The 26,505-nt window shown below is 38.4% G+C and overlaps 1 protein-coding gene across 1 annotated transcript in view; it reads right to left on the reverse strand.

Annotated features, from left to right (window-relative positions):
- TTC3 (tetratricopeptide repeat domain 3) overlaps positions 1 to 26,505 on the reverse strand; it is a 121,060-nt gene that overhangs the window by 26,053 nt on the left and 68,502 nt on the right. The window contains exons 27-34 of the mRNA XM_053564491.1: positions 24,874 to 25,200; positions 21,883 to 22,134; positions 18,532 to 18,578; positions 16,609 to 16,665; positions 15,145 to 15,209; positions 12,481 to 12,645; positions 5,293 to 6,355; positions 4,165 to 4,230 (exon numbers count right to left, since the gene is read on the reverse strand). Coding sequence (XP_053420466.1) covers positions 4,165 to 4,230; positions 5,293 to 6,355; positions 12,481 to 12,645; positions 15,145 to 15,209; positions 16,609 to 16,665; positions 18,532 to 18,578; positions 21,883 to 22,134; positions 24,874 to 25,200 — 2,042 coding nt within the window. The remainder of the gene's footprint in view (positions 1 to 4,164; positions 4,231 to 5,292; positions 6,356 to 12,480; positions 12,646 to 15,144; positions 15,210 to 16,608; positions 16,666 to 18,531; positions 18,579 to 21,882; positions 22,135 to 24,873; positions 25,201 to 26,505) is intronic.

Here is a 26,505-nt window from a genome sequence, read left to right on the forward strand (position 1 = left end):
CACAATGCACCCAGCCTATATAAGTATTTTTTTAAACTTTTCACATTACTAAACCTGGCAGCAATCACACATTTGTATCCGAAAGAGTATCTGTCTGATGTTGGCAAATTCTCCCAGGTTCCCTCCCTATGGCAGAAAGGTTTTTGGAAATCTTTCATACATACAGATCTGGTCCACCTTCAACAACCCCTGTACCTTTCCCCCAACACCTTAGCATCCTCCAGATGTAAAAAGGCAGGAAATCAACTACAGTAGAACCTCTGTAAGTTGACCACCCAATGGACTGTAACAAATTGGTCAAAGTATAAGGAACTAGGTCTACTGTACTGATGTGTACATGTGGTGCATGTTTGTTGAAAAGTAGGTCAACTGGGCGGCGCCTGTGGCTCAGTCGGTAGCGCGCCGGCCCCATGTACCGAGGGTGGCAGGTTCAGGCCCAGCCCCGGCCAAACTGCAACCAGAAAATAGCCGGGCATTGTGGCGGGCGCCTGTGGTCCCAGCTACTCAGGAGGCTGAGGCAAGAGAATCACTTGGGCCCAGGAGTTGGAGGTTGCTGTGAGCTGTGTGATGCCACGGCACTCTACCGAGGGCCATAAAGTGAGACTCTGTCTCTACAAAAAAAAAAAAAAAGAAAAGTAGGCCAACTTAAGGAGGTGGTTGATGTAAAGAGGGGGTCAACTATGCAGGTTCTACTGTATTTGAAATTCTGTGAACCCTCAGGTACAGAACTGTGAACTAAGGCTAGGATGACCATACACATCACTCTAAAGACAATCCCAGTTTATGTCTACCCAGACTAAAAGTTCGGTACTATGAATAGAGTCCATGTTTAAATAATAAATTAAATGGTCACCCATACCATGATCCACAAGTAAAATTACAGTTTCAGATCTAAGTAACCTCTATTTTCGTTCTTAGTTCAGCAACTGGATCACAATGAATAGCAACTTTGTATTATCAATTAATCTGCATGCCCCAAATCACCAACAGAGACAGATAGGAAGTTAAATTCCACCTCCATATAATTACATTTAAACTTTACCACATTTCTGTGAGAAATATATTATTTTCTCCTTTATTAGATCAGTAAACCCAGGCTTAGGGATGTGAAGCAACTTCTCAAAATCCCAGAAGAAAGCAACAATACTGGGATTCAAATACAAGTCTCTCCGGTGGAGACACCTGCAATCAACTACCCTAGCATTATTCATGAACGTTCCCATCACTGATGGAATATTTATTTGAGGGTCCAAAATAACTGAATCATTAAACAGTAGAACCTACCTGGTTTAAAGCTAAGTATGGCATAAGACTTATACTCAACATATACTCACATACAGGCAAAAATGTTTTTTACACGCAGCACTGTTTGTAAGCATGAGACGCTGACACAATCTAAGTGTTCAACAATAAGACCAGTCAAATAAATTATTATACATTCATACAATGGATACCAAGTATCCATTTTAAAATGAGGCAGTAAATCTATATTTACTGAGGTGGAAAAGTCCATAATATTTTAATTGAAGACTGCAAATTTCAAATACAACGTACATAATATAATCCCAACTTTTAAAAGATGTTGCTTAATTGAATGTCAATGTTCAAATAAGGCCTGGAAGGCTGCACATTAAAATATTAATATGAGTGATCATGTTACTATTTCAATACTCATAATTCAATTTCTTACTCATAATTTTCAGCATTATTCACTAAAATATTTCAAGATTTTAGATATTATTTTTATAATTAGCAAAAACTATAAAGATTTTTTTTTTTTTTCAGTTTTGGCCGAGGTTGGGTTTGAACCCACCACCCTCGGTATATGGGGCCGGTGCCATACTCCCTGAGCCACAGGCACCGCCCCAGATATTTGGGTTTTTTATTAGATCATAATTGTGTACATTACTGCATTTATGCGGTACAATGTGCTGATTTTATATGCCATTTGGAATGTTTACATCAAATTGGTTAACATAGTGTTCACCTCACTTATTTAATTGTTGTGTTTGGACATTTATACTCTACTATTAAAATATTTGACATGTACCCTTGCAATATGCACAGTAGGTGAGATCCCACCGATATTACTAAAATTTGTACAAATAGAAGCAGAAAACACAAAGTTCTGACCTTACTGCTTCCTGTTTAACTGTGCCTTTGATCTTATGATTTATTCTGTATCAGCAATTATGGAACGTCTTCATTTGTAAATAATGGCATTATATATATATATATACTTTTTTTTTTTTTTTTTTGCAGTTTTTGGCCAGGGCTGGGCTTGAACCCGCCACCTCTGGCATATGGGGCTGGCGCCCTATCCCTTTGAGCCACAGGCGCTGCCCTAATGGCATAATATTTTATTATACAGATATACCATCAGTCCACTACTGATGTTTAGATTATATTCGACATTTTGCTGATACAAATGCAGACGAAACAAATACACAAATAACCTTCCCACTGATCTCAATACACGTGAGTACAGATGAATTTCAAATTGCCTTCCTCAGAAACATGCATATAAATTTCAGTAACATATAAATGATTATTTCTTTTGTCTCAAACAGAGTTGAACATCTTTTCATATATTTAAAAATCATTTGTATTTCTTTTATTGTAAATTATCTATTCATAGTCATTCCCATTTTGTGACAGGTTGTTAATCTTTTCTTTACCGATTTACAAAAACTATATGTAAAGGAAATTAGTTCTCTATCTGTCCCACACTGCAAATAATTTCCTAGTTTGTCATTTATGTTTTAACACATATGGTATATGTACATAAATATACTTTTTGCCATACTGTTTATTAATCTCATGAAATTTTTTTTCCTTTTTTCTAAGGTACTTCTATGGATCTATTTTATATATTTCAATCTTTGATGTGCCTGGAACTGATTTTGGTATAAGGAATGAGGTAGAAACCCAAACTAATTTTTCTAGATGGCAACCTAGTTCTCCTAACACCATGTACTTAATAATCCACCTTTTGCTCACAGATTATTTATCATCTTCATTATACCTTAAATTTCTATATGCTACTATATAAGACTCTTACTTTCATAATCTTGTATGTGATGATATAAATTTATATTGTTTTTTTTTTGGCTTCTTGAATCTAAAGGCATCTTCTAACATACTTTCTTTTCTTTTTTTTTTATTAAATCATAGCTGTGTACATTAATGCAGTCATGGGGTACAATGTGCTAGTTTTATATACAATTTGAAATATTTTCATCAAACTGGTTAACATAGCCTTCATGGCATTTTCTTAGTTATTGTGTTAAGACATTTATAGTCTACATTCAGTAAGTTTCACACGTACCCTTGTAAGATACACCCTAGGTGTGGTCCCGTTAACATACTTTCTAACAGGCTGGTGTTTGTCTACGGAAAAGTAGTTTGTATCCAACTATATTTTTGAATTCTCTTGCATTTTGGTACACATATATATGTGTTTTTAGTTTATCACTTTGGATTTTCCCAGTACACAATCTTAGCCTCTGTAAAATAATGATACTTATACCTCTTCTTTTCCATCCTATTTCTGTTTCATATAGAATTTTTTCAGTTAATATCTTCAGGATAATAATAAATATTAATGGTGATGTTTCACCAGCAATAAAAGATGATGGCTTTTGGCTAAGGAGAGGGAGATATGTAGTATTAGCATGTTAAGAAATAATCAATTCTTATTTTCTCACAAGTTCTGGTCAAGATAGAGCCTTGAATTATCCAATACCTTTCCAGCAACTATAGCGGTAATTAGATAATTTTTCTCTTATGATATATTAACAAAGTAAATTATATTAATTTTCTAATTACATCATGATAGTAGTTAAGAATATTTATAATACTTTTGTCTTATTTGTAGGAATAAACTTATTTATAAATTATTATATGCTCATAATACCAGTAAAAACCAATAAAGCCATTATACTTTGAAATAAATACTATAGAAAAAAACTCACCCTTTTCTTTGCCTCTTTTTCTCAAATTTCAACAATAAAAACAAAATAATTTTTTGGTTATGTTCTTAAACTTATTCCATAACAACTTTGTATGGAATTAGTGGGCTCCAAAATGGTTCTAGTTTATTATTTCATTCAAACAAATCAATGAAAATTAAACTTTAAAACAGTTTAATAAATTTTGACTCACATGTTTTGCCTCAAAAGGATCGTATGGCTCAGTATTGACTTCTTGGTATGCTATGTTCCAAGAAACCTATGGGGCAAAACAAACATTTAAATTCAATTTATTTCAATTGTTTGAATAAAATAGAATGTTTATAATTTTTAAAGGTTTTTCTTTTCTAATTTAGATTACATTCTATGCTTCCTATATTAGGACAATTACTTAGAATTAGTATAACTGAAAATGATTGTGGTTCATTATTCTTAACATATTTTTGTCAAAGCCTCCAAGAAAATAAAAAACATAATGAGGAGCCATTTAATAAGGCTTTAATATATAAACTCACACTCTATAAAATAGGTAACTATAAAAAAAAACAGTTCATTCTCATGCTTGTCAGAAGAAACTCTTACACACATTCTTCCTGTTTCTATCTGATTGTCTCTTTTTAATACCCTCATCCCTTGGGGCGGCGCCTGTGGCTCAAACGGGTAGGGCACCAGCCCCATATGCTGGAGGTGGCAAGTTCAAACCCAGCCCCGGCCAAAAAACTGCAGAAAACAAACAAACAAACAAACAAACAAACAAAACTCCCCTCATCCCTCGCCTGGTTGGGCAGGAGAAGCTGGGCATGTGGAGACCAGACTCTTCCCTTCCTTCCTGCTCTGCAGAGCTGCCAGCACATTTCCCTTTCCTTCTCCACACAGTCAGTCCTTTGGGATAGGAACCCCAAGCTGGGGGCCTGCTAGCCTGACCTTCCTGTGACTGGTAGGGAAGCCAGGGTGATGTGGGCTTCACTGTGAGCAAGTGCACTTTTCTATGGAAATAGCCATATCCTCCTACCGCACCTTTAATTACTGAGGCCATGTTGTGGCTCCATCTGCTGACTCCTTTTTCTCCTTTCTCAATTTATATACACTTTGGGTAGGGGAGAAGAATATTATTTACTGGACTCAAATTCTTTCTGACAAGATTATCTGTCATACCTCACAAAAAGGTTGATATTTTAAAAATATTTTTAGGGAAAAGCTCCAGCAACCATTATAAAGGAAGCCGTCAATTTTAAGGATTTTAGTAAATATAATGGCAAAATAAAATGAAATGGAAAATTTAACTTCAGTATGAAGAAGACATTTTCTATTTAAGTCTTACCTGTACAGCAACAGTCTGTGTACGTAGAATATCTGTTACTGCATTGGTACTTTCTGGATTTACTTCACATTCATTGTTAGAATTCTCACAGTGTCCATTATTTCTGTTAGACTCGCTTGGGGCTGTATCAGCATCATCTGTGGTGCACTGTGACTTTAGAGATCTTCCCAAAGAGTCCTCAAGGATCTGTGTTCCCAAAGCAATCTGGTTACAAGTGGCACTTTCAGTATTCAAATGATGACCCTCAAAATATGCAGGATTTTTTTCTGCTCTGTCATCAGCTACAAAAGTTGATACTACTGATACTGGTGTTTGCAGCTGATATTCAGAAGAAATGTTGGCCAAAGGTGTGTACAGGCCAGCGTACCGGGGCAAACTGGTCAACACGTTTATGTAGGCTGGAGCTGCCTGGGTGATGTCAAATCCATGAAAAGGAAGATATGCGCAGTATCCTGTGACCAAATGGGATTGAGTCCAGTAGGTTGGTTTCACGTCCTCAGGAACTGGTTTAGGAGAATCAGATTCGGCTTGCTGGTGATTTGCGTCCTCCGAGACTGGTCTGGGAGAATCAGCAGTGACCTCACTGGATTTCCCATCCTCAGAAACTGATTTAGAGGAATCATCAGATACCAGTTTGGGCTTTGTATCTTCACAAGTGGGTTTGGGAGAATTAGCAGGCAGAGGTTTGGGCTTCACATCCTCAGAAGCTGATGGTGAAGATAAATCAGACTCTGGTTTGGACTTTACATCTGGTTTAAATTCCCTAGCAGCTGGATTCAGTGGTAGTTTAACTCGTAAATACTCTCCTGTTTTTGAAATTTCTTCTACTTTTGTTTTAATGTTTTTCTTCTTTCTTTTCTTCTTGAGCCGTAATGCAACTTTTTTCAGTGCAATACAGTTGTCAATCACAACAAAACGAGGACATCCCAGGAGAAAAGATTTTAAACCTCCTGCTTTTTCTAATATCTGTCGTGTTTCTTCCGGGAAAAACTCATATTCTTCAGAGAACATCTTGTTACTCATGTCCAAAGGACCATGTTCCTCCAACAACTGAGAGAAGTAACTTGGAAAAAATTTACATTTATATGAGTTACTATAATGAAGTTCTCACACATATTTAACTGAAAAAAGTTTAATCTCCCAAAGCGAAATAACTACTATTTCACTTCTCACTGATCTCAACTCTTCCCCAGCAAGAAACATAAGGTTAACTGCAATGAATGATACTATAAACAAAATTTTGTCTGCCCTTTAGTAAATAAACCTTTGCTTCTTTTTCTCTTGAGAAGGAGCAAAACAGAATAAAAAATTATTTTACAAATTTCAATTATATAATTATTTAACCTATTTAAAAGCCAATAAACAAGCAAGAAAATTTCTTCAGGAAAAATAACAAGAATGCCAAGGAAACCAAATCTCAATTTAAAAAAAAGAATCCTATTTGAATTTGCAAATAGCAAATCTATTAAATTTTTTCTGTATAGGAATGTTCAGTGGTTCAGAGGGACTGAAATTAATTATGTCTGACCAATAAACCAATAAAGTTCAAGAGCAACAGTAATGGGCCCTTAGTCTGTCTGACTCCAGATCTGAACTGGGTTTATTCATTCCCGCTCTGAGTCCATTTCCTTTCCTACTCTTGCATCAGACTCAGGGAGGCTTCTTCTTACAACTGAATTCTGTATTCTCCCTGTAATAGTGGCATAACTAGAATTAAAGTCACACCAGGCTCCCACTGAGGCACTGGCTCCAAAGAGGCTTTCTTAGCAAATTAATGTTTTGTTTGTTTTGAGACAGAGTCTCAAGCTGTCACCCTGGGTAGAGTGCTGTGGCATCACAGCTCACAACAACCTCAAACTCCTGGGCTTAAGTGATTCTCTTGCCTCAGCCTCCCAAGTAGCTAGGACGACAGGTACCCACCACACACCTGGCTACTTTTTTTGTTGCAGTTGTCATTGTTGTTTTAGCTGGCCTGGGCTGGGTTTGAACCCACCACCCTGGGCGCCAACTGAGCTACAGGCGCCACCCTTAGTAAATTAATGTTAACAAGACAGACAACTTATTTAGAAGGAGGGTAAACACAGCACTTCTTTGAATCAAGAGAAAATAATTTTTCATGCAGATGTTGCTGCAGATAAATGCATAGGACAGTTAAAAATTATTATGCTCTATTTGAAGTCCTACTCTAATAAAAACCAAATGCCACTTCTCTTTGTCAGCATTGTCACTCTAATTGTCAGCACTGTCACTCTAATACTGTAAAGTCACTCCAAAATCTCTTTTAATGTGTCTTTTTAAAAAATTTATTTCAGGCTTGGCGCCTGTAGCTCAGCGGCTAGGGTGCCAGCCATATGCACCAGAGTTGGTGAGTTCGAATCCAGCCTGGACCTGCCAAACAACAATGACAACTGCAACCAAAAAAACAGCCGGGTGTTGTGGTAGGCACCTGTGGTCCCAGCTACTTGGGAAGCTGAGGCAAGAAAATTGCTTGAGCCCAAGAGTTTGAGGTTGCTGTGAGCTGTGATGCCACGGCACTCTGCTCAAGGGTGACATAGTGTGAGACTCTGTCTCAAGAAAGGAAAAAAAAAATTATTTCAGATTAATCTGGGGGTACAAATAATTAGGTTACATTGTTTACCTTTGTTAGGTAAAGTTCCAGTTATGACAGAGCCCTTCACCCAGGGGTGTGCTGTATACTCCTACGCTGCACCCGTTACATGTCTTAGAATATGTCTTACAATGAATATTTTACTCTTACAATAATCACTGCAATCAAAACTCCCCTATATATGTGCTGTTTTGCAAAGTAAGGTAAAATATAGCTTTGCTTTAAGATTCCCAACAAACTACATTTTTATAGAGAAATCTCTAAAAGCAGAAAGTGGTAAGGGAGAGTAAGGTAAAAAGAAATAAAACGCTGTATTCCTGGCAACAGCAATCTCTGTTGAGGTTTTGTCTAATCAGCCCCTACCATCTGTCCAAAGAGAGACATCTTTCCAATCACTGTTAAGCTTCCATTATGCATTGACAGAGAAACTGATGAATGATGCATGTGTATTTGCCTTGTTTTTTTTAGAGACAGAGTCTCACTTTATCACCCTCAGTAGAGTGCCACAGTATCATAGCTCACAACAACCTCCAACTCCTGGGCTTAAGCGATTCTCCTGCCTCAGCCTCCCGAGTAGCTGGAACTACAGGTGCCCGCCACAACACCTGGCTATTTTTTTGTTGCAGTTTGGCCGGGGCCAGGTTCGAACCTGCCACCCTCAGTAAATGGGGCTGGCACCCTACCCACTGAGCCACAGACACTGCCCTACTTTTTTAAAACACTGAAGCATTTGTTGGACTATGTGGTTTTACTCTCCAAAATGAATATTAAATAATATCACTGAAAAATAAAGCTTTTCTACCTGAATTAAAATACTTAAATATGAAATGTGATAACTAAAGAAGCAAGACCACATGAAAGTAAACTACTTTCTGTGATTCAGCAAGGAGGTTCGTGAGAGGAGATTAGCAACACAAATGACAATACAGATTCAGGTGGAGATTACTAAGCAGCAGAGAAGTCACGCTCCTGAAGAATATTTAAGGAAATGAAGAAATAGCATGCATTTTTAGGTGAAAAGGGCAAATGATAGTACAGTAAAATCATAGTTTGTAAATTTAAAAGATATGTTTTACACATATATATTTTAAGTCTGAAAGAATATACACCAAAAGTTAACTGTGGTCATATCTAGATGGTAGAATTATTCATAATTTTCACTCTTTCCTTTAAATTTAAATACTTTTTAAATTTTCCATAATATTTTATATTACTTTTATAATCAGAAAAAAAATTTTTTCAAAGAATTAGAGCCTCCACATTTTACAAGGGTTAGAACCAGTCCAACAACACATTGAACCCTGGTGCTTGTGTGGCTGTTCAGTCGCTACGAAGATGCTAGACAAAACCAGCAACCCTGATTTTAGTTCCAGCTGAGTTATAAAGTTGACTTCCTCTCTCATCTGGCCCCTTCAAAGTCTTAGACTCTACTAGGACTAGTATACCTACATTTAAGAACCAGGGGCAAAAAAAACTGAGCACACTGTACATAACAGGAGTAAAAAAAAATTAATAAAGCTAATTATACCAGAGATATTAACAGCTGCTGCGTATATATAACATATTCATAATTTGAAGATAACTATTGTGTCTTAACAGTCACAGATAAACTTTAGAATAGTACATGTCACTCAGCACAGAAGAAAGGACAGGAATGGGAAAAACATCTGCCCTCCTACTATTCTGGGAGTAACCCTTTGACAATCACTGTTTTGTACGCATTCATGATTCTTCAGAGTGCCATTTTTGTTTGCAATATTGTATAATCCTACCAATGATCATCTCAGCTCTCTTGCTACACTATAGGCTGCACAAGAGGACACACCTACTTTTTGTGGAAACTGGATCAGTGCCTAATTTTATGTGGTTAATAAATCTGAACTGACTAATGTCACTACAGTGGTGTTAGGAAAAACTAAACCCGGAATAATTTGATTTGACTATCTAAGTCCTAAAATGTTAGTAACTAGGAGGAGCCATTAAAAATAAATTACTCTGGCTCGGTACCTGTGGCTCAAGCGGCTAAGGCGCCAGCCACATACACCCGGGCTAGATTTGGCGGGTTCAAATCTAGCCCGGGCCCGCCAAACAACGATGGCTACAACCAAAAAATAGCTGGGCCAACGTGTGGCGGCGCCTGTAGTCCCAGCTACTTCGGAGGTGGAGGCAGGAGAATCGCTTGAGCCCAGGAATTGGAGGTTGCTGTGAATTGTGATGCCATAGCACTGTACCCAGGGTGACAGCTTGAGGCTCTGTCTCAATAAATAAATAAATAAAATAAATTACTCCACGGGCAGTGCCTGTGGCTCAGTGACTAGGGTGCCGGCCCCATACACCGAGGGTGGCAGGTTCGAACCTGGTCCCAGCCAAACTGCAACAAAAAAACAGCCAAGCGTTGTGGTGGGCGCCTGTAGTCCCAGCTACTCGGGAGGCTGAGGCAAGGGAATCGCCTAAATCCAAGAGCTGGAGGTTGCTGTGAGCTGTGACACACAGCACTCCATCAAGGGTGACAAAGTAAGACTCTGTCTCTAAATAAATAAATAAGTCCAATTCCCTATTTTAAGACAAAACACTAAAACACTAACGTCAAGAAAAGGTTAATTCATTGTAATTATACGAGTGTTCTTGACTTTATCTAATATTTTTTGTTGTCTAATATTTTTCTATACCATATTCTTTTCATATACAAAAGTTTAGTTTCATTCAATTCAAAGAACTGTATTTTGCAATGTAATGCACTATAATTTCTTGGTTTTCTACTATTATAAGAGATAAATTCTACCTCAAAATAAAAGCAAATCAGTCTATTTATTTTCTCATATAGTTGTTGTTTGATATCTTCCCACTTATACTGGCAATGAATTCTTCAAGAGAGAAGCACTAAAACATTCTAGCACGTTTTAAGAAAGAGTATTACTTTACAACTCTTTCCACATTGTCATCTAGGAGTTCTCCGGAAATGTGATTTGCTCAGCATTATAATTCTAAAGAATTCCCATGAAGAGGGAGCTAAGAGCATACAACTAGACTAAATAGGAATGACGCAACTGAGGAAAACAGAAGAAATGACCATGCTGTGGAAGAGGGACAGGATTTTCAGAATAGTTCGTTTTTAAATTAATTTTCTATTACAGATCTTAGTCCTTAATTTCTTTCTTTCTTTTACTTTTTTTTTTTTTTGAGAGACAGAGTCTCACTTTGTTATCCTCAGTAGAGTGCTGTGGTGTCACAGCTCACAGCAACCTGAAACTCTTAGGCTCAAGTGATTCTCTTGCCTCAGCCTCCCAAGTAACTGGGACTACAGGCACCTGCCACAACGCCTGGCTGTTTTTTAGAGCTGTTCTTCAGATGAGCTGAAATGATCTCACTCTTACTCAGGCTGGTCTTGAACATGTGAGACTCAGGCTGGTCTTACACATGTGAGCTCAGCCAATCCACCTGCTTCAACCTTCCAAATGCTGGGATTATAGCCATTGGAGCTACCATGCCTGGCCTAGTCCTCCATTTCTGAAGGAAAGCTTCATGCACCAGTTACTAATGCCAAACTCGAAAAGGTAAGCTGCTTTCTAGATGTTCCTGAATTTTTCACTGATTGTTTTATCTACTCCACTCAAATTTGATTTTTTTTTTTTATTTTTTTGCGATAGTCTTACTTTGTCACCCTTGGTAGAGCACCACAGTATCATAACTCACAGCAACCTCAAACTCGTGGGCTCAAGCGATCCTCTTGCCTCAGTTTTTCATTTTTAATAGAGATGGGTTCTCACGCTTGCTCAGGCTAGTCTTGATGAGCTGAGCTGAAATGATCCACCTGCCTCAGCCTCCCAGAGTACTAGGATTATAGGCGTGAGCCACTGAGTCCAGATCTCAAATTTGATTTAATTGTTAAATTTCACATTTACATTTTCAGTCCAGAAGTAACCCAGAGTTACTTAAAAAGAAAAGTACGTTTCTCTTTCATTAGATCAGTTTCAGGACGTTGAGTCTTTAATATGGGTATAGGGCTTAATATCTGTACTATCATCCCACTGAACCACTGTCCAAGCAGAAATAATACTAGCACCCTGGTATCCTTTCCCCAATAAAAGGGTAATACTTCACCAAGCTACATAACTTGTCACTGAAATTATGAGATGCCAAACAACCATAGCCACCAACATAACAGCAATGAGATCAAATTCTTATTTGTCAAATAAATACCTCAGAATAATCTGATTTGACTATCTACAACCTAAAATGTTAGTAACTAGAAGTAGCCATTAAAAAGATTATGGCTGAAAATTGTTATCAGTCTTCTCAGGACATACTAAAACAGTTACAGAAGTAAAAAGTATCTATATTAGCAGCTCAAACTGACAAAACCAATAATCATTATGACTCTAAGTTTAATAATTAATAATCCTCAATTAACTTTGTGTAATATCTGACAAAATCTTTAAAAAATGTTCTTTCCAAGAGGGTGAGAACCAATAAATGAGTACTTTAGTGAACAGAGGAGATACAAATTAAACGACTTCTCATCTTTAACTGGCAGCAGCTTCGGTACAAAATAACAATTGTAGAAATGTTAACCTACTTACTCATAGAGAGTTGAACATTTTTGTTTTGGGTTAATGTCCCATAACTTCTTGTTGCGGACAACATATTCGTTACTGTGCTGGTCATAGAGAGCTTCAAATTCTTCCACATCTTGCCGAAGATGGTTAGGCACTGCAAATGGGCCTGCAGAATCTGAATTTCTTCTGCTGATTTAAAAAAATACCCCCCAAAACAAAGGGCCAATTAATTTTGTCAATAAATTTTTAGCTTATTATTTAATCATGAGGATAGTGAATTGAAACTGACACAATGATGGTAATAGGTTACTCAGCTTTACTTAATACAGAAAAGTTATCCTTCAATAGATCTAATTAAGACATCATAACTGATATTCTGAGTAAGCACTTTCAACTATTTAGTCTTGCTACAAAGAACAAATTTTTTAAAACTTCAGGTTTTTAAAAAACTAGTGCTGTGTTATTATAACTTGTTAAAGAGCTAAGAGACGAGTGAAGATTTTATTGTAATTCCTATTAAGTTAATGAGAGATTGAGATTAGTTAAAAGTACCAGTAAAAGATTTTTTAAAAAAGAGCTTAAGATTTTAGCACTCTAAAAAGATGTAGTAGTTTGTGAGAGTGTGGGCTCTGCAATCATATTTAAATTTATTTAAATCATATACGATTTAATCGTATTTAAATCATATACGATTTAAATCCTGACCCTGCTATTTATAAGCTTCAGTGTTCTTGGACAAGTCACTCAACACTGTCCTCATTTTCCTAATCTGTACAACGAACATGTAATACTAGTACTTATCTCCTAGGCTGGACGAGTGGATTAAATGAGTCTGTACATGTAATGCCGTTACAATGCCTGGTACACAAACATATGTGTTCATCTCTGTTAAGGTTATGCTTGGGTCTAAATGTGTGTGTCCTTCAAAATTTGCATGTTGAAACCTCAACACCATGCGATTAATGCCCTTATGAAAGAGATCTCACAGAGCTACCTCACCCCTTCCACCATAAGAGGACACAGCTAGAAGGTCCCATTCATCAAGCAGAAAGCTCACCCTCACACACCCCACATTTGCCAGAGCCTTGATCTTGGACTTTCCAGCTTCCCAAATTGTGAAAAATAAATTTCTGTTGTTTATAAGCCACTCAGTTTATGGTATATTGTTACAGCAGCCCAAAATGACTAAGGCTATTATTTTAACTTAAAACAATTTCTCCCCTTAAAGAATCCATGAAAATGTACAAATTTAAACTGTTCTTATAACTCATTTACAAAATGTGAAAAAAAAATTTGCGAGTTTTTGGTTCATAAAATAGCAGGATATAAAAAGATTACTATTTACTAGTTTTATAATTTGTATCTATTTATTATTTCTTGAAAACTCAGTTTCAACAACCAGATGGCACTGAAAAGCACTAACGTAAGGGATTAAGTAAACCGTCTTCCTCTCTTCTATTATAGCAAAAATGCTAGTAATTATTAATTAATAAGACACTTTCTTCAAAGAATATATTCTAGACATTTTTCTGGGATTTTCCCACAGTGTAGGTTCTTGATACATATTTACTGAAGGAATATTATCAGTCCTACGACTTTAACACAGTTTAAATACTTTTTCTAAGAAATCAGGATCTTGTTCTGTCACCTAAGGTGGCATGCAGTGACACAATCCTAGCTCACTACAACCTCAAACTCCTGGACTCAAGTCCCAAATAGCTGAAACTATAGACTCCTGCCACAACAGGTTGTTTAAAAAAAAAAAAAAAAAGTTTTTGTAGAAATGCAAACAACGTAACCTTATCCTATATATCCTCTTATTAATCTGAAATGAAAAAAAGTTTTATTTTGTTTTTTAAGAGACAGGGTCCTGCTTTATTGCTCAGGCTGGTCTCAAGCTCCTGGCCTCAATGATCCTACCTGGCTTCGCAAAGTAGTGGATCATAGGTATGAGCCACCACACCTGATCCTGAATGAATTATTATTATTATTTTTTAAGACAGAGTCTTAAGCTATTGCCCTGGGTAGAGTGCTGTGGTGTCATAGCTCACAGCAACCTCCAACTTGGGCTCAAGTGATCCTCTTCCCTCAGCTTTTTCTATTTTTAGTAGAGACAGAGGTCTCACTTTAGCTCAGGCTGGTCTTAAACTTGTAAGCTCAAACTATCCACCCGCCTTGGCCTCCCAGAGTGCTAGAATTACAGGCCCAGCCCTAAATGAATTTTTTTTTTTTTTTTTTGTAGAGACAGAGTCTCACTGTACCGCCCTTGGGTAGAGTGCAGTGGCGTCACACGGCTCACAGCAACCTCTAACTCTTGGGCTTACGCGATTCTCTTGCCTCAGCCTCCGGAGCAGCTGGGACTATAGGTGCCCGCCACAACGCCCAGCTATTTTTTTGTTGCAGTTTGGCCGGGGCTGGGTTTGAACCTGCCACCCTCGGCATATGGGGCCGGTGCCCTACTGACTGAGCCACAGAAGCCACCCCCTAAATGAATTTTTAATGCCTATAAAATCATGCTATAAATTCAGTCAGGCTAGTTACATCTGGTTGTCACAAAAGATACACACACATCTTTAAAGAGGGAAGTTAGTGAAATAAAATGCAAGTTTATAGTATATTAAATTAACTCCACTTGTTAAATGAAAACATTTGGTTAAAAGGAAATAAAAATTTTTAAATTGTACTTACTTATGGTTTTCACCTGAAGTCTCATTTGGTGTTACTGAAGTTGTTCCAGACCCAACTAACATAGGCTGGTTTAAAAGACAGAAGAATGACAATGGTTTTCTACTTTAAAATTCCATTAATTAAAAAATACACTATTAAAACTGATGAAAGCTTACATGAACATGCATGCCAATTGCTAATATAGAAGATCTATCCAAATTTTCTTATGAACAGGAACACATAGCAATGTAAGTTTCAATGGTCACAAATAAGCTTAAACAGTTTCTGATGCTCCAAAAAAATTAAAATGGCACTCAGTTTAAACACCCATTTTAGTTAAACTAAAATAAAAGCATATAGTCAAGGATTAAAAGAAGAGTTTTACTGGACCTTCTAAACTGCTCCCAACGTCTTCTAAGACTTGCTCACTCTCATCCCTGTCCCCTTTCTTCCCCGACAACATACATCAGCCATAAAGAACCCACCATGATATTTGAAAACAATGCCCTATAAATACCATAGCTTAGGAGGATAGCCTTTGGAGAGTGGAAAGATCCTATCAATCCTAAGATTGTTAACATGATTACTATTAATCATTTTTAGTTTAATTATTTTAGATAAATATTTGAACAAATACAGCTCCAACAAAATCTTCTGAATACTAGAAACCATTTTTTTTTTTCAGAGTCTCACTATGTCGCCCTCAGTAGAGTGCTGTGCTGTCACAGCTCACAGCAACCTCCAACTCTTGGGCTTAAGAGATTCTCTTGCCTCCCAGCAGCTGGGACTACAGGCACCGCCACAATGCCAGGCTATTTTTTTGTTGCAGCTGTCATTGTTGTTTAGCTGGCCTGGGCCAGGCTTGAACCCGCCAGCCTCGGTGTACGTAGCTAGCACTGTAACCACTGTGCTATGGGCGCTGAGCCAATACCAGAAACTATTATTCTGTTTTCTTTTCTCCCCATAAAATTCAGTTTAGTAATAATAATAGTTGATGATTACTAAAAGCTCCTACTACTGAATAAACTCTATTAATTATTAATAAATACCACTCTTACTCCTGTTACACACATGCGCACACTAGAGCATGGAGAAGTTGAAGTAACTTGCCCAAGCTCACGTAGATAATAACTGATGGCACTAAGATGTGAATCCAGCCTGCCTGACAACAAAGCCTTCTTGGCTGCTCTGCTCTATGACCACCCATGGAGTTCTACGTTACAACAATGTTTTCACTCAGGAAACAATGTTTTTATGTTTTTATCCAGGAAATAAAAAGCACAACAAAGAGTTTCTTTCGAGTGTTATTTTTATGTAATGTAAACCCTAAATTTTCTCAATATGTAGATTGCCAAAATATTTTTAGAGCCTAGAATGTCTTTCTCCATAAGATGTTTTAAAATATCCCAAGAATTGCTTAATTCTAACTTATATATCCAATTAATTATTAAGTGTTTAGACAGAAATATAGATAATACTCCATACCTTTGAATCTTTTGGCTTCTTTTTCTTTCCTTTGTTTTTTATCTTGGTATAACTAAACTAAAAAATGGAAGAAAAAAATTAATGAACAATTAAATAATGGCAGTAGAAGCTCAACATAAACCATAATGATTTTCATAGACTCACAAGATAAATGCATATAAAATATTTAACAAAAACAACATTATAGTGTTTTAGCCCAAATGCTGTAATTTGTAATAGAAAATAAGAAAAGTTTAATAATGTCTAATAGTATAATTAAAATTAAACTTCCATTTTTACCCCCTTTCTAACAGAGTATGAGTCATTTCAAGTAAAGAATTCGACTTTTAAGTACTTCTAGTTACATGTTATAACATTTTTATGATATTCCTTTTACTAAGCCAAAATAAACATTCTGCACCTGGCCAGACACTGGAGCATAGTGAATAAAGAAACATTCATATTCCTCACAGGGTATGTTATCTGTGTCTCCATACTTAGCCAGGAAATATCTGATAGAGCAGATTAAGATGAAATTTCTCTATAGGCCAGGTGAGGTGGCTCACACCTGTAATCTAGCACTCTGGGAGGGCAGAGCAGCAGGATCACTTGAGATTAGGAATTCCAGACCAGCCTGAGCAAGAGTGAGACTCCGTCTCTACTAAAAATAGAAAAATTAGGCAGGTGTGGTGGCATGAGCCTGTAGTCGCAGTTACTTGAGAGGCTGCGGCAAGAGGATCGCTTGAGCCAAGGAGTTTGAGGTTGCTGTGAGTTATGACACTACAGCACTCTAGTCTGGGGAACAGAAAGAGACTCTGTCTCAAAACAAACAAAAAAAAATGTACATATAGATGGTTTATTCCTTAAAATCAATAAACAATCATTCTTCTCTTTGTAAAGTGCCACAATGCTGTTCTTTTCTCTATCTCATCATGTTGTAAAACTAAACAATCTCGGGTAGCGCCTGTGGCTCAGTAGGTTGGGCGCTGGCCCCATATACCAAGGGTAGCAGGTTTGAACCCAGCCCTGGCCAAACTGCAACAAAAAATAGCCAGGCGTTGTGAAGGGCGCCTGTAGTCCCAGCTACTCAGGAGGCTGAGGCAAGAGAATGGTCTAAGCCCAGGACTTGGAGGTGCTGTGAGCTGTCACACCACAGCATTCTACCGAGGGCAATAAAATGAGACTCTGTCTCTTAAAAAAAAAAAAAAAAAGCACTGAACAATCTCTGAACTGCCAGAAAACATAAAAGGCAAATTAGTTGCAACCAACTATAAAAGACAACTCTAGAACTGTTTTAACTCATACTCAATTTAGAGCTACTCAAAACAAAGTCCCTTTATTTGTTTATTTTTATTGTTTTTGAAACAGTCTCACACTTTCTTGCCCCCGGTAGAGTGCCGTAGCATCACAGCTCATAACAACCTCAAACTGTTGGGCTCAAGCAATCCTCTTGTCTGAGCCTCTCGAGTAGCTGGGACTACAGGTACCCGCCACAACACCTGCCTATTTTTAGAGATGGGGTCTCGACCTAGCTCATGTTGGTCTTGAACATGGGAGCTCTGGCAATCCCAGAGTACTAGGATTACAGGCATGAGCCACCGCGCCCAGCTAAAACATTAAAATTTTAATCATTTAAGATAACTTTTCATTTTTATGCCAGGATATGAAGAATTCTTCCTTTTCTATTGCCAATATTAACATTTATTAGCTGTGAAAGTTTATGGAAACTCTTATAAATTAAGCCTCAGAGTCTGCTGATTATTGCACCAATTCCAAGAGAAAGACTGGCATTAACTTTCTAATGAAATATACACATTATTCAAAAGTCCTCTTAATTTGGTTCTGGAATGCCACTGTCACACCAACAAACACTGCCCTGGCTCCCCCTCTCATCCTTTGGCTGATGTAAGTGAGAATCTAAGACTTAGTGATCTAGTAACTCACCAGTGCATCACCACTGTCTTGCTTCCTTAACACAGTACAGCGACTATCTGCAGGAAGATAGATGGTTTCGTGAGGAAATTAAATATTTACATTTCCATATCATACATTAAAGCCTAAAAAATACTCCTGATACTACTAGCAAGATGATGTTCTATTCCTTATTTGGCTTTGACACAAGTTTAATTTAGAAACCAAGGGCAAAATGGCTGACTGAATGGGAAACCAACCACAAAGAACCATACGATTTCGATCCAAATCAGCGTAATTTGAACATCTTCAAGATGCCATCTATGCTAGGTGCTGGGAATACAGAGTGCACAGGACAGTCTTCACCATTGATGAGTTTGTGTTCTATTGGCAAAAAGGCAAGGGATAAACATCTCAGGGTGCTACGTGCCTCTGTGAAACACACAGCAACAAAGCTGATGAAGAGAGCAGGTCTGCAGGGGCAAGGAGACCAAGAGGGAAAAGGAGGACTCTAGGGAGGAGGGGACACTTGAGTTAAAGACATGAAATGAATAAGCAGAAGTGGGGCCTGGCTGTGGAATGGCATGAGGAAGGAGGAAGGAAAGCACAAGGCAGGTTTGGGCACTACCAGGAGTGGGGTACACACAGACATGCCTAGAGGGAAGACAGGCAGAGTAATGCGGGACCTAGAGAGATGATGAGAACTTAACTTGTAGGCAGAACTAAGAAAACGAGTTCTTCAAATCAAATAGTTAAACAGGATCAGACAGATGTCCTAGAAGGGTCACCAGTTGCAGTGTAAAAGGAAGATTAGGAGCCAGAGGGTGCAGCAGCACAGAGATCAGTTTGGCGGCTACTGCGATGGTTAATTACAGAAAGATATGTGTAATTGACGTTCCTGGCCTAAGGAAGTGGGATGGACAGGAAAGAACAGATCAAAGATAAAGCTTGTTTGGATATCTAGTGATGAACTAGTTATAAGAGTAATAAGGAAATGAAACGTTGAGACTAATTCCAGGGTTTCCTGCTTGAAAACTACATGCACGACAATGTTATTAACTGAGATAAATTTAGGGAATGTGATGAGTGTGTTCAGCCATCTTCCTTTAAAGGGCCCTTTGGCCACCTAATGGAAATTCTCTAGGAAAATAAATATATATCCAGAGTTCATGAGAAAAGTTGGAGCTTTCAACTACAGGTGATGTTGGGGCTTCCAACTATTGGTGATACAATTCCAACTCTGAATTATAAGATCAGTGCATTTTGAAAAGTTGTAATAGAATCAATCCTTCCTTTAAATGAAGAGATAAAAATAAATACATCTGGGGTCAGGGTGGAAGACAGTTCTATGGCACTTGACAATCTATTGGGACAGTCACAATTTGGTTGGTGGCTTCCAACTTCATGACTAAAAACAGCTCTGTACTGTGTAGTTTAGGTACAGAGCTCAAGAATTAGGAAGGGTGCACTCTGAGAGATAATTGTGTTCTTTTTAGTTGTCTCCTGGTGTGATCCAAACATGCATCAGGGTTTGTAAGCTCATCCCTAGGACAGCATTTTATTATCAGCAGTAGCAAACTGATGGCAATAAATTCAAGCTCAGGCTATTAAGTCACATTCAGTCATGAAAAACAAAGCCACCTAGATTTCAGTGTGTTCTTTCCTATGAACCACAACAAAACTAAGCTTTTCACTTCCTTATACTGCATTTTTTTTTTTTTTAGACAGAGTCTCACTATGTCGCCCTCAGTAGAGTCCCATGGCGTCACAGCTCACAACAACTTCAAACTCTTGGGCTTAAGCGATTCTCTTGCCTCAGCTGCCCAGGTAGCTGGAACTACAGGTGCCCACCACAATGCCTGGCTATTTTTTGTTGCAGTTGTCATTGTTGGTTAGCTGGCCCAGGCTGGGTTCAAACCTGCCAACTTCTGTGTATGTGGGTGGTGCTGTGCTGCAGGCGCCAAGTCCTTACACTGCATTTTTTTTTTTTAAAGTTTTTTTGTAGAAACAGAGTCTCACTTTATGGCCCTTAGTAGAGTGCCATGGCATCACACAGCTCACAGCAACCTCCAACTCCTGGGCTTAAGCGATTCTCTTGCCTCAGCCTCCCGAGTAGCTGGGACTACAGGCGCCCGCCACAACGCCTGGCTATTTTTTGGTTGCAGTTTGGCCAGGGCGGGGTTTGAACCTGCCACCCTCGGTATATGGGGCCGGCGACTTACCGACTGAGCCACAGGCGCCGCCCTATACTGCATTTTTTAAACTTGAAATTTGTAACAAATCGCCTGACATTTAAAAGTCTAGCTCCTGACAATGTATGTGTATAAATCAGATTTCTCATTCTCAGGGACAAGTGGAAGGAATTATCATAACATGTACATTTAGCATGAAATGTTAAGAAATTATAATTAATGGAATTTTATTTTAATGAAATTAAAATTTAAGAGTATTAGAATTTTGAAGTAAAATGGGACCGCATAGATGATGAGATAATGAGATTAAAATGATCTCATTTTAATGATGAGGAAACTATGAGTGAAGAGAAGTGAAAGAATTAACAGCTAGTTAGCCTATTATGCCAAACTGGACTCCATGCCATTACCCGAAGGGCCCTCAACTGGCCCCCATACTCTTCCCTAAGCCCCAGCACTCCTGTCTAATTCCACCTCCACATCTACAGCCTATCTTACAGTCCACCCTGCACCAAGGGACAAAGGAAGTGCTGAGTCTTTCCTCTGAAGCCCTCGGCACTTTCTCTGATCCTCCTTTACTAAGCGTACTACCATATTGCAATTATTAGTGCATTCTTCTTATTCCATTTCCTAGAACACAGGGCCTTTGGGACAGGGAACAGAGTAAGCATTTCTGAATTCCTTCATGATAACCTAGCATGGGGCCCACAAGGTTTTCAGTGAACTAAATCAGGGAAGCAGCTGCACCACAGCCTGCTTTTCCTAACTTCTAGTTTAAGGCTCTTCTGATTAAAACAAATGTGATATCTTTTCTAGACTTTGCAAACATCACCTACTTCTGTACAGCAAAATTTTCTTGAATGCTACATATCACCACTTACTAATAAATTCCACCCAGTTAAGATATAATTTTATCACGATTCTGTAAAAATATCTAAGATGGGTATAGCACGATGTATAGTTAGCATAACATATCCATCTGATTATCTCTATAATGGCTCAATAAGTAAAAAAGCTTCATGACATAATAAAAAAAAAAAATCACTACTGTCAACCACTAACTTCCTGAAATAAACCAGTTGTACCATAATAATATTCACTGTTTTCTCTGTTAAGTATTAACAAAGCTAGATCCTTCAGATTTTTTTCCTTAAGATTAGATATAATGTAAATCTAAACTTGGTCCACATACCCATTATATCAAAGAATTCATCTAAAGCACTGTGCAGTGCTGGGAACTTGTCCCTGTGTTCTTCCAGCAGCCATATTAAACAACGTGCTTCCTTCAATGATGTTGGCTCATAGAAGTAATCAAGCTTCTTTCCTTCTATAGAGCCTAGTTTATGACCATACTTCTCATTCCAGAGAAAAGTCATGATACTAAAATCAAGCTCTTTAAGAGATGCTCCAAAGCGAGAAAAAAAAGGTCCTGTGGCATCTAAGCCTGTAAAAAAACAAAACCCAAATTAGAAGCAGCAAAAGATTATTTACTGTAAAGTCACATTTAGTTTCCTATCTTTGAAAGCAGTTACAATTTGTTCCTATTTTCAGTGAAAACATTTAAACACTTGAGAACAGACTCGTTCAAGCTATTATGTATGCATTTTAGAAACACCACTTAACATTGAGAAGCTAATTGTAATAATTTTTATATATTACCCTATAGGTTTGAATAAGGTTGATCATAAGGCTTAATACAAACTAGCAAGAATTTACAATGTTTTTCTACATATATTCCAAAGCAAATGGATAGTAAAACATCAATAATACACAAAATCTTCCTTAACTCTCAAAATATCATTGATTTTTATTTTGTGTAAGAACCAAGGTGGATACTACTCCCACTTTCTTTTATTTTATTTTTTATTTTTTGAGACAGAGCCTCAAGCTGTCACCCCGGCTATTTTTTGGTTGCAGTCGTCGTTGTTGTTTGGCGGGCCCCAGGTTGGATTCGAACCCACCAGCTCAGGTGTATGTGGCTGGCGCCTTAGCTGCTTGAGCCACAGGTGCCGAGCCACTACTCCCACTTTTATTCTTCATTCTCCAAGTAGGAAAATGGGGTGGGTTGCACTCTCATACACTCCTCCTGAAAGGATGGTGAAGCCCCACTCCTCACTTACATAGCCACCAAACAGCAGAAAGGAGTTCCGCTCAGTTTTCACATCATGTCTCTTAATATTAAACCATAATCACTTCATTGAACCTTAGGTTGTCAAGTCAACCAATGAAGCAGAGATTATTCAGTCAAAATTACCCTGGACTGGCTTGGTGGCTGTGGCTCAGCGGCTAGGGTGCCAGCTACAAACACCAGAGCTGGCGGGTTTGAATCCAGCCGGGGCCTGCCAAACAGCAATGACAACTACAACTGAAAAAAAAAAAAAAAAATAGCCAGGCATTGTGGCAGGTACCTGTAGTCCCAGCTACTTGGGAGGCTGAGGCAAGAGAATTGCTTAAGCTCAAGAGTATGAGGTTGCTGTGAGCTGTGATGCCATGGAACTGTACCCAGGGAGACACAGTGAGACTCTGTCTCAAAAAAAAAAATTAATCTGGACTGCTGTTTCTTCCTGATAAAATAGTTTACAGAGACCACATTACAAGAGAATCAGCATCTTTAAACTCCAGAAGGAGTAACCACATAAAATACTTACACAATAAAAGGTTTAAGGGAACTTCCAATGAAGAAACACCACATTTATACGCCCTCCACCCCCACCCCTGAGAGCCAGCGCTCCCCCAGGGAATGTAGCAAACCTTGTTAACTACTGAAATGCTGATTTTCTCTCTCCAGTGCCCTATTTCTTTCTCCCTCCCCTCTTCCTCTCTCCATCTTTTGCTGAACATATAAATTAGCCTCTCTTATGTTAAATACCCAGATGATGTGATTCCACTGTATAGAGTTTTTGTGAGAAGGAACTAAAATTCCAGGAACTGGAAACTGCTTGCTTTTATTAAATAAATGTGAATTTTACATCAGGTCTTTAGTAACAGACTTACTAATTAACATGTCTGAACTCATTTCACAACTTTATAAAAAAACTATAACTTTAAATAGTATGCATATACCCTTATTAAAAAAAAACTTTAATCTTCAGAATAAATATAGATTATATCAAAAGATATATTCACATTGTGCTGCCAGTGAGCTGGCCAGGACTCTTGCCCATGCACAACCCGGACAAATCTACTTCTCCAGTCTTGAGTCTATCTCCTAAGCAGAATAAAGTAAGCAATAACATAATTTACTTAGCTGATATTCGATGGCGATAATCTTATTCATTACGTCTGTAAAAACTCAGCCAAGTTAGAAGTGGCTGGCAGAGGCTTGGCAGGCCCCACTCTTGGACTGCGGCTGAAGACCCTGCCCCTCTCCTGTGGCTTCCCCTAGTCGCTCACTAACAGCTGCCAACAGCTGTGCCAGGCCAGCTGCTAGCCTGGTCACCAAAATGAACAGGGCTGTGTTTAGTGCCCAAAGCATCCTTATCTAGTGTTAGACAGCAACTGTATCTGCAGTCGCCTTCCACAGTCCTCTTCAAGGCCTTGGGCAAAAGCCTACTTGGGAGGATGGTGGGGATCTTGCTCAACCTTCCTTCCTTCCAAGCAAATTAGGAAAGTCAGAACAGAGTAACAGAGGTGTATAATCCTGTGATTTACAATACAATACCCTAATTCAACCCCAGACAAGATTAAGATATGTTTCTCTTAATTTTTAGATACAGATTTGCCTTAGGTGACCCTAAGCAATTAGTCCCATCTACTCATCCTTCTAAATTTTTCTTCAAAGGATCTGAATTTTACATTCTTTTTCTTTCTCTACACAGCTACTAAGCTATACGATTCCAGGGGGCACTCCACAGATGAAGACTATAGGATGTGCTATTTACACATGGCTGTGATCAGTACTATCCACACATTTACAAATAGGTTAGCATAATATAGGTCTGAATTTCCTATTGACTGATCTTTCTTTTGGTTAAAGCTTTTAAAAAATTATACTGTAACATACCTATAAAATAAACAAAAAATTATGGGTGTGTGTGAGTGATAGTATTTTTAAACATACAAATTTATTGTCCTGCATTTTAAGGTATAAAGGATACATGACAGGAAAATGAAAAAAAGATTTAGAGACCCATATTTATCCTTCCTACTAAACTATATTGCTCTAGAATACAAAGGGACATACCAAAGCTATTAAGTTTCTGGATCCAAGTGGCTAATTTAGGTTCCACTTCTTTAAGCTCACTTAAAACATGCAGAAATATCCTTGTTTTTACTCTATTCTTCTCTTGAATCAAGTGACAAATGACATAGTCCACTGCTTCATTTAGAAAATTTCTGCTAGAGAAACAGGTTGTATAGTCTTCTGTGCTCAAAACTTTCCAAGAAAGCAACTCTTTGAGAAGCTTGGAAGTATTCAGTATACCAGATTTAATCTTGTCAGCATACTGCTTTATGCACTGTAGAATTCTGTCATCAAGGAACTGACAGCTCTGAATACTGTCTACAGTATCTAAGGACAAAGAACAATGGTTAAAGTGACAAATAGGACTAATTTGCAATGATATAAACTTAGAAATGATACAACATTACACACTAAAATATGACTCAGATTGATTCTTTATCTTGTTTTTCATAAACAACTCAAGAAACTTTAATAAGGAATATAAATATTTAACAATTTCTTTGAAAAAATACAAATGTTCACATTGAATTAAACATACCAAAAGTAAATAACTCAAACCCTTCATTCTGTGCCACTCATCTAGTAGCATCTGAAAACAGTTTCTAGCTCAGCGCCGGTAGCACAGTGGTTACGGCTCGAGTTACATACGCTGAGAGTAGTGGGTTTGAACCCAGCCTGGGCCAGCTAAACAACGACAACTGCAACAAAAAATAGCCAGGTGTTGTGGCGGACGCCTGTAGTCCCAGCTACTTGGGAGACAGATGCAAGAGAATCGCTTGAGCCTAGGAATTTGAGGTTGCTGTGAGCTGTGACACCACAGCACTCTACAGAGGGCAACATAGTAAGACTCTGTCTTGGAAAAAAAATAATAAAAACATAGTTTCTCTAAAATAAGATCATTTCCCTCAATAATCCTTTTTTTTTTTTTTTTTTAATAACAGCTTCTCATTTTATTCGGAAAGGAGACCTATCTAAGGTCCTTTATAAGGCTGCCGCCGAAGGCCCGCAACTCCTTTGCAGACACCGCAGATGCTCCCCAGGACCGGCCAATGGCCATGAGCCCTCTAGGAAGTGGAATCCATACGCCCCGACCCCAACCCGGCGCAGTTGCATCCAAGTGCGCAGATGCGACTCTACAATGAGGCTCCAGCTCAAGCCTTTTGTCTCCCCGCACTCCGCGGGTCTGGCGGGCGGCCGTGTTCGCTCCTCCTGCCCTGTGCAGAGCGCAGCTAACACGGACCCAGCCCTGCAGACGGAGCCCGGCTCGCGGCACTCCAAGGGTAAGAACCAGCGGGGCCTGGTTTTGCGGTATCCGCACCCGCCGGTCCGGCGCTAGGCTCCTCCGCCCCGTCACAGCCCTACTTTAGGTCTAGGCCGCGCCTGGGACCCCGCCCCGCCCCACATCACCTCACCCCACTCCGCCCCGCCCCCCCTCAGGGACGCGGCGAGCTCCCCCGGGGCTTTCTAGCTGCGGCGCAAGCCGGCGCCCTGCGCCTCTCTCAATAATCCTAACCTAGCCTCATTAACTACCTTAACTTTATATTCAATAAATATATATAGTCATTAAGCATGTAAAATTAAAATATGTTCACTGAAAATTTTTTAGTGAAAACAATAATTTTGATTTGATTT

Source organism: Nycticebus coucang, chromosome 16 (genome assembly GCF_027406575.1).
Source record: "Nycticebus coucang isolate mNycCou1 chromosome 16, mNycCou1.pri, whole genome shotgun sequence".
Classification (NCBI taxonomy): Eukaryota; Metazoa; Chordata; class Mammalia; order Primates; family Lorisidae; genus Nycticebus; species Nycticebus coucang.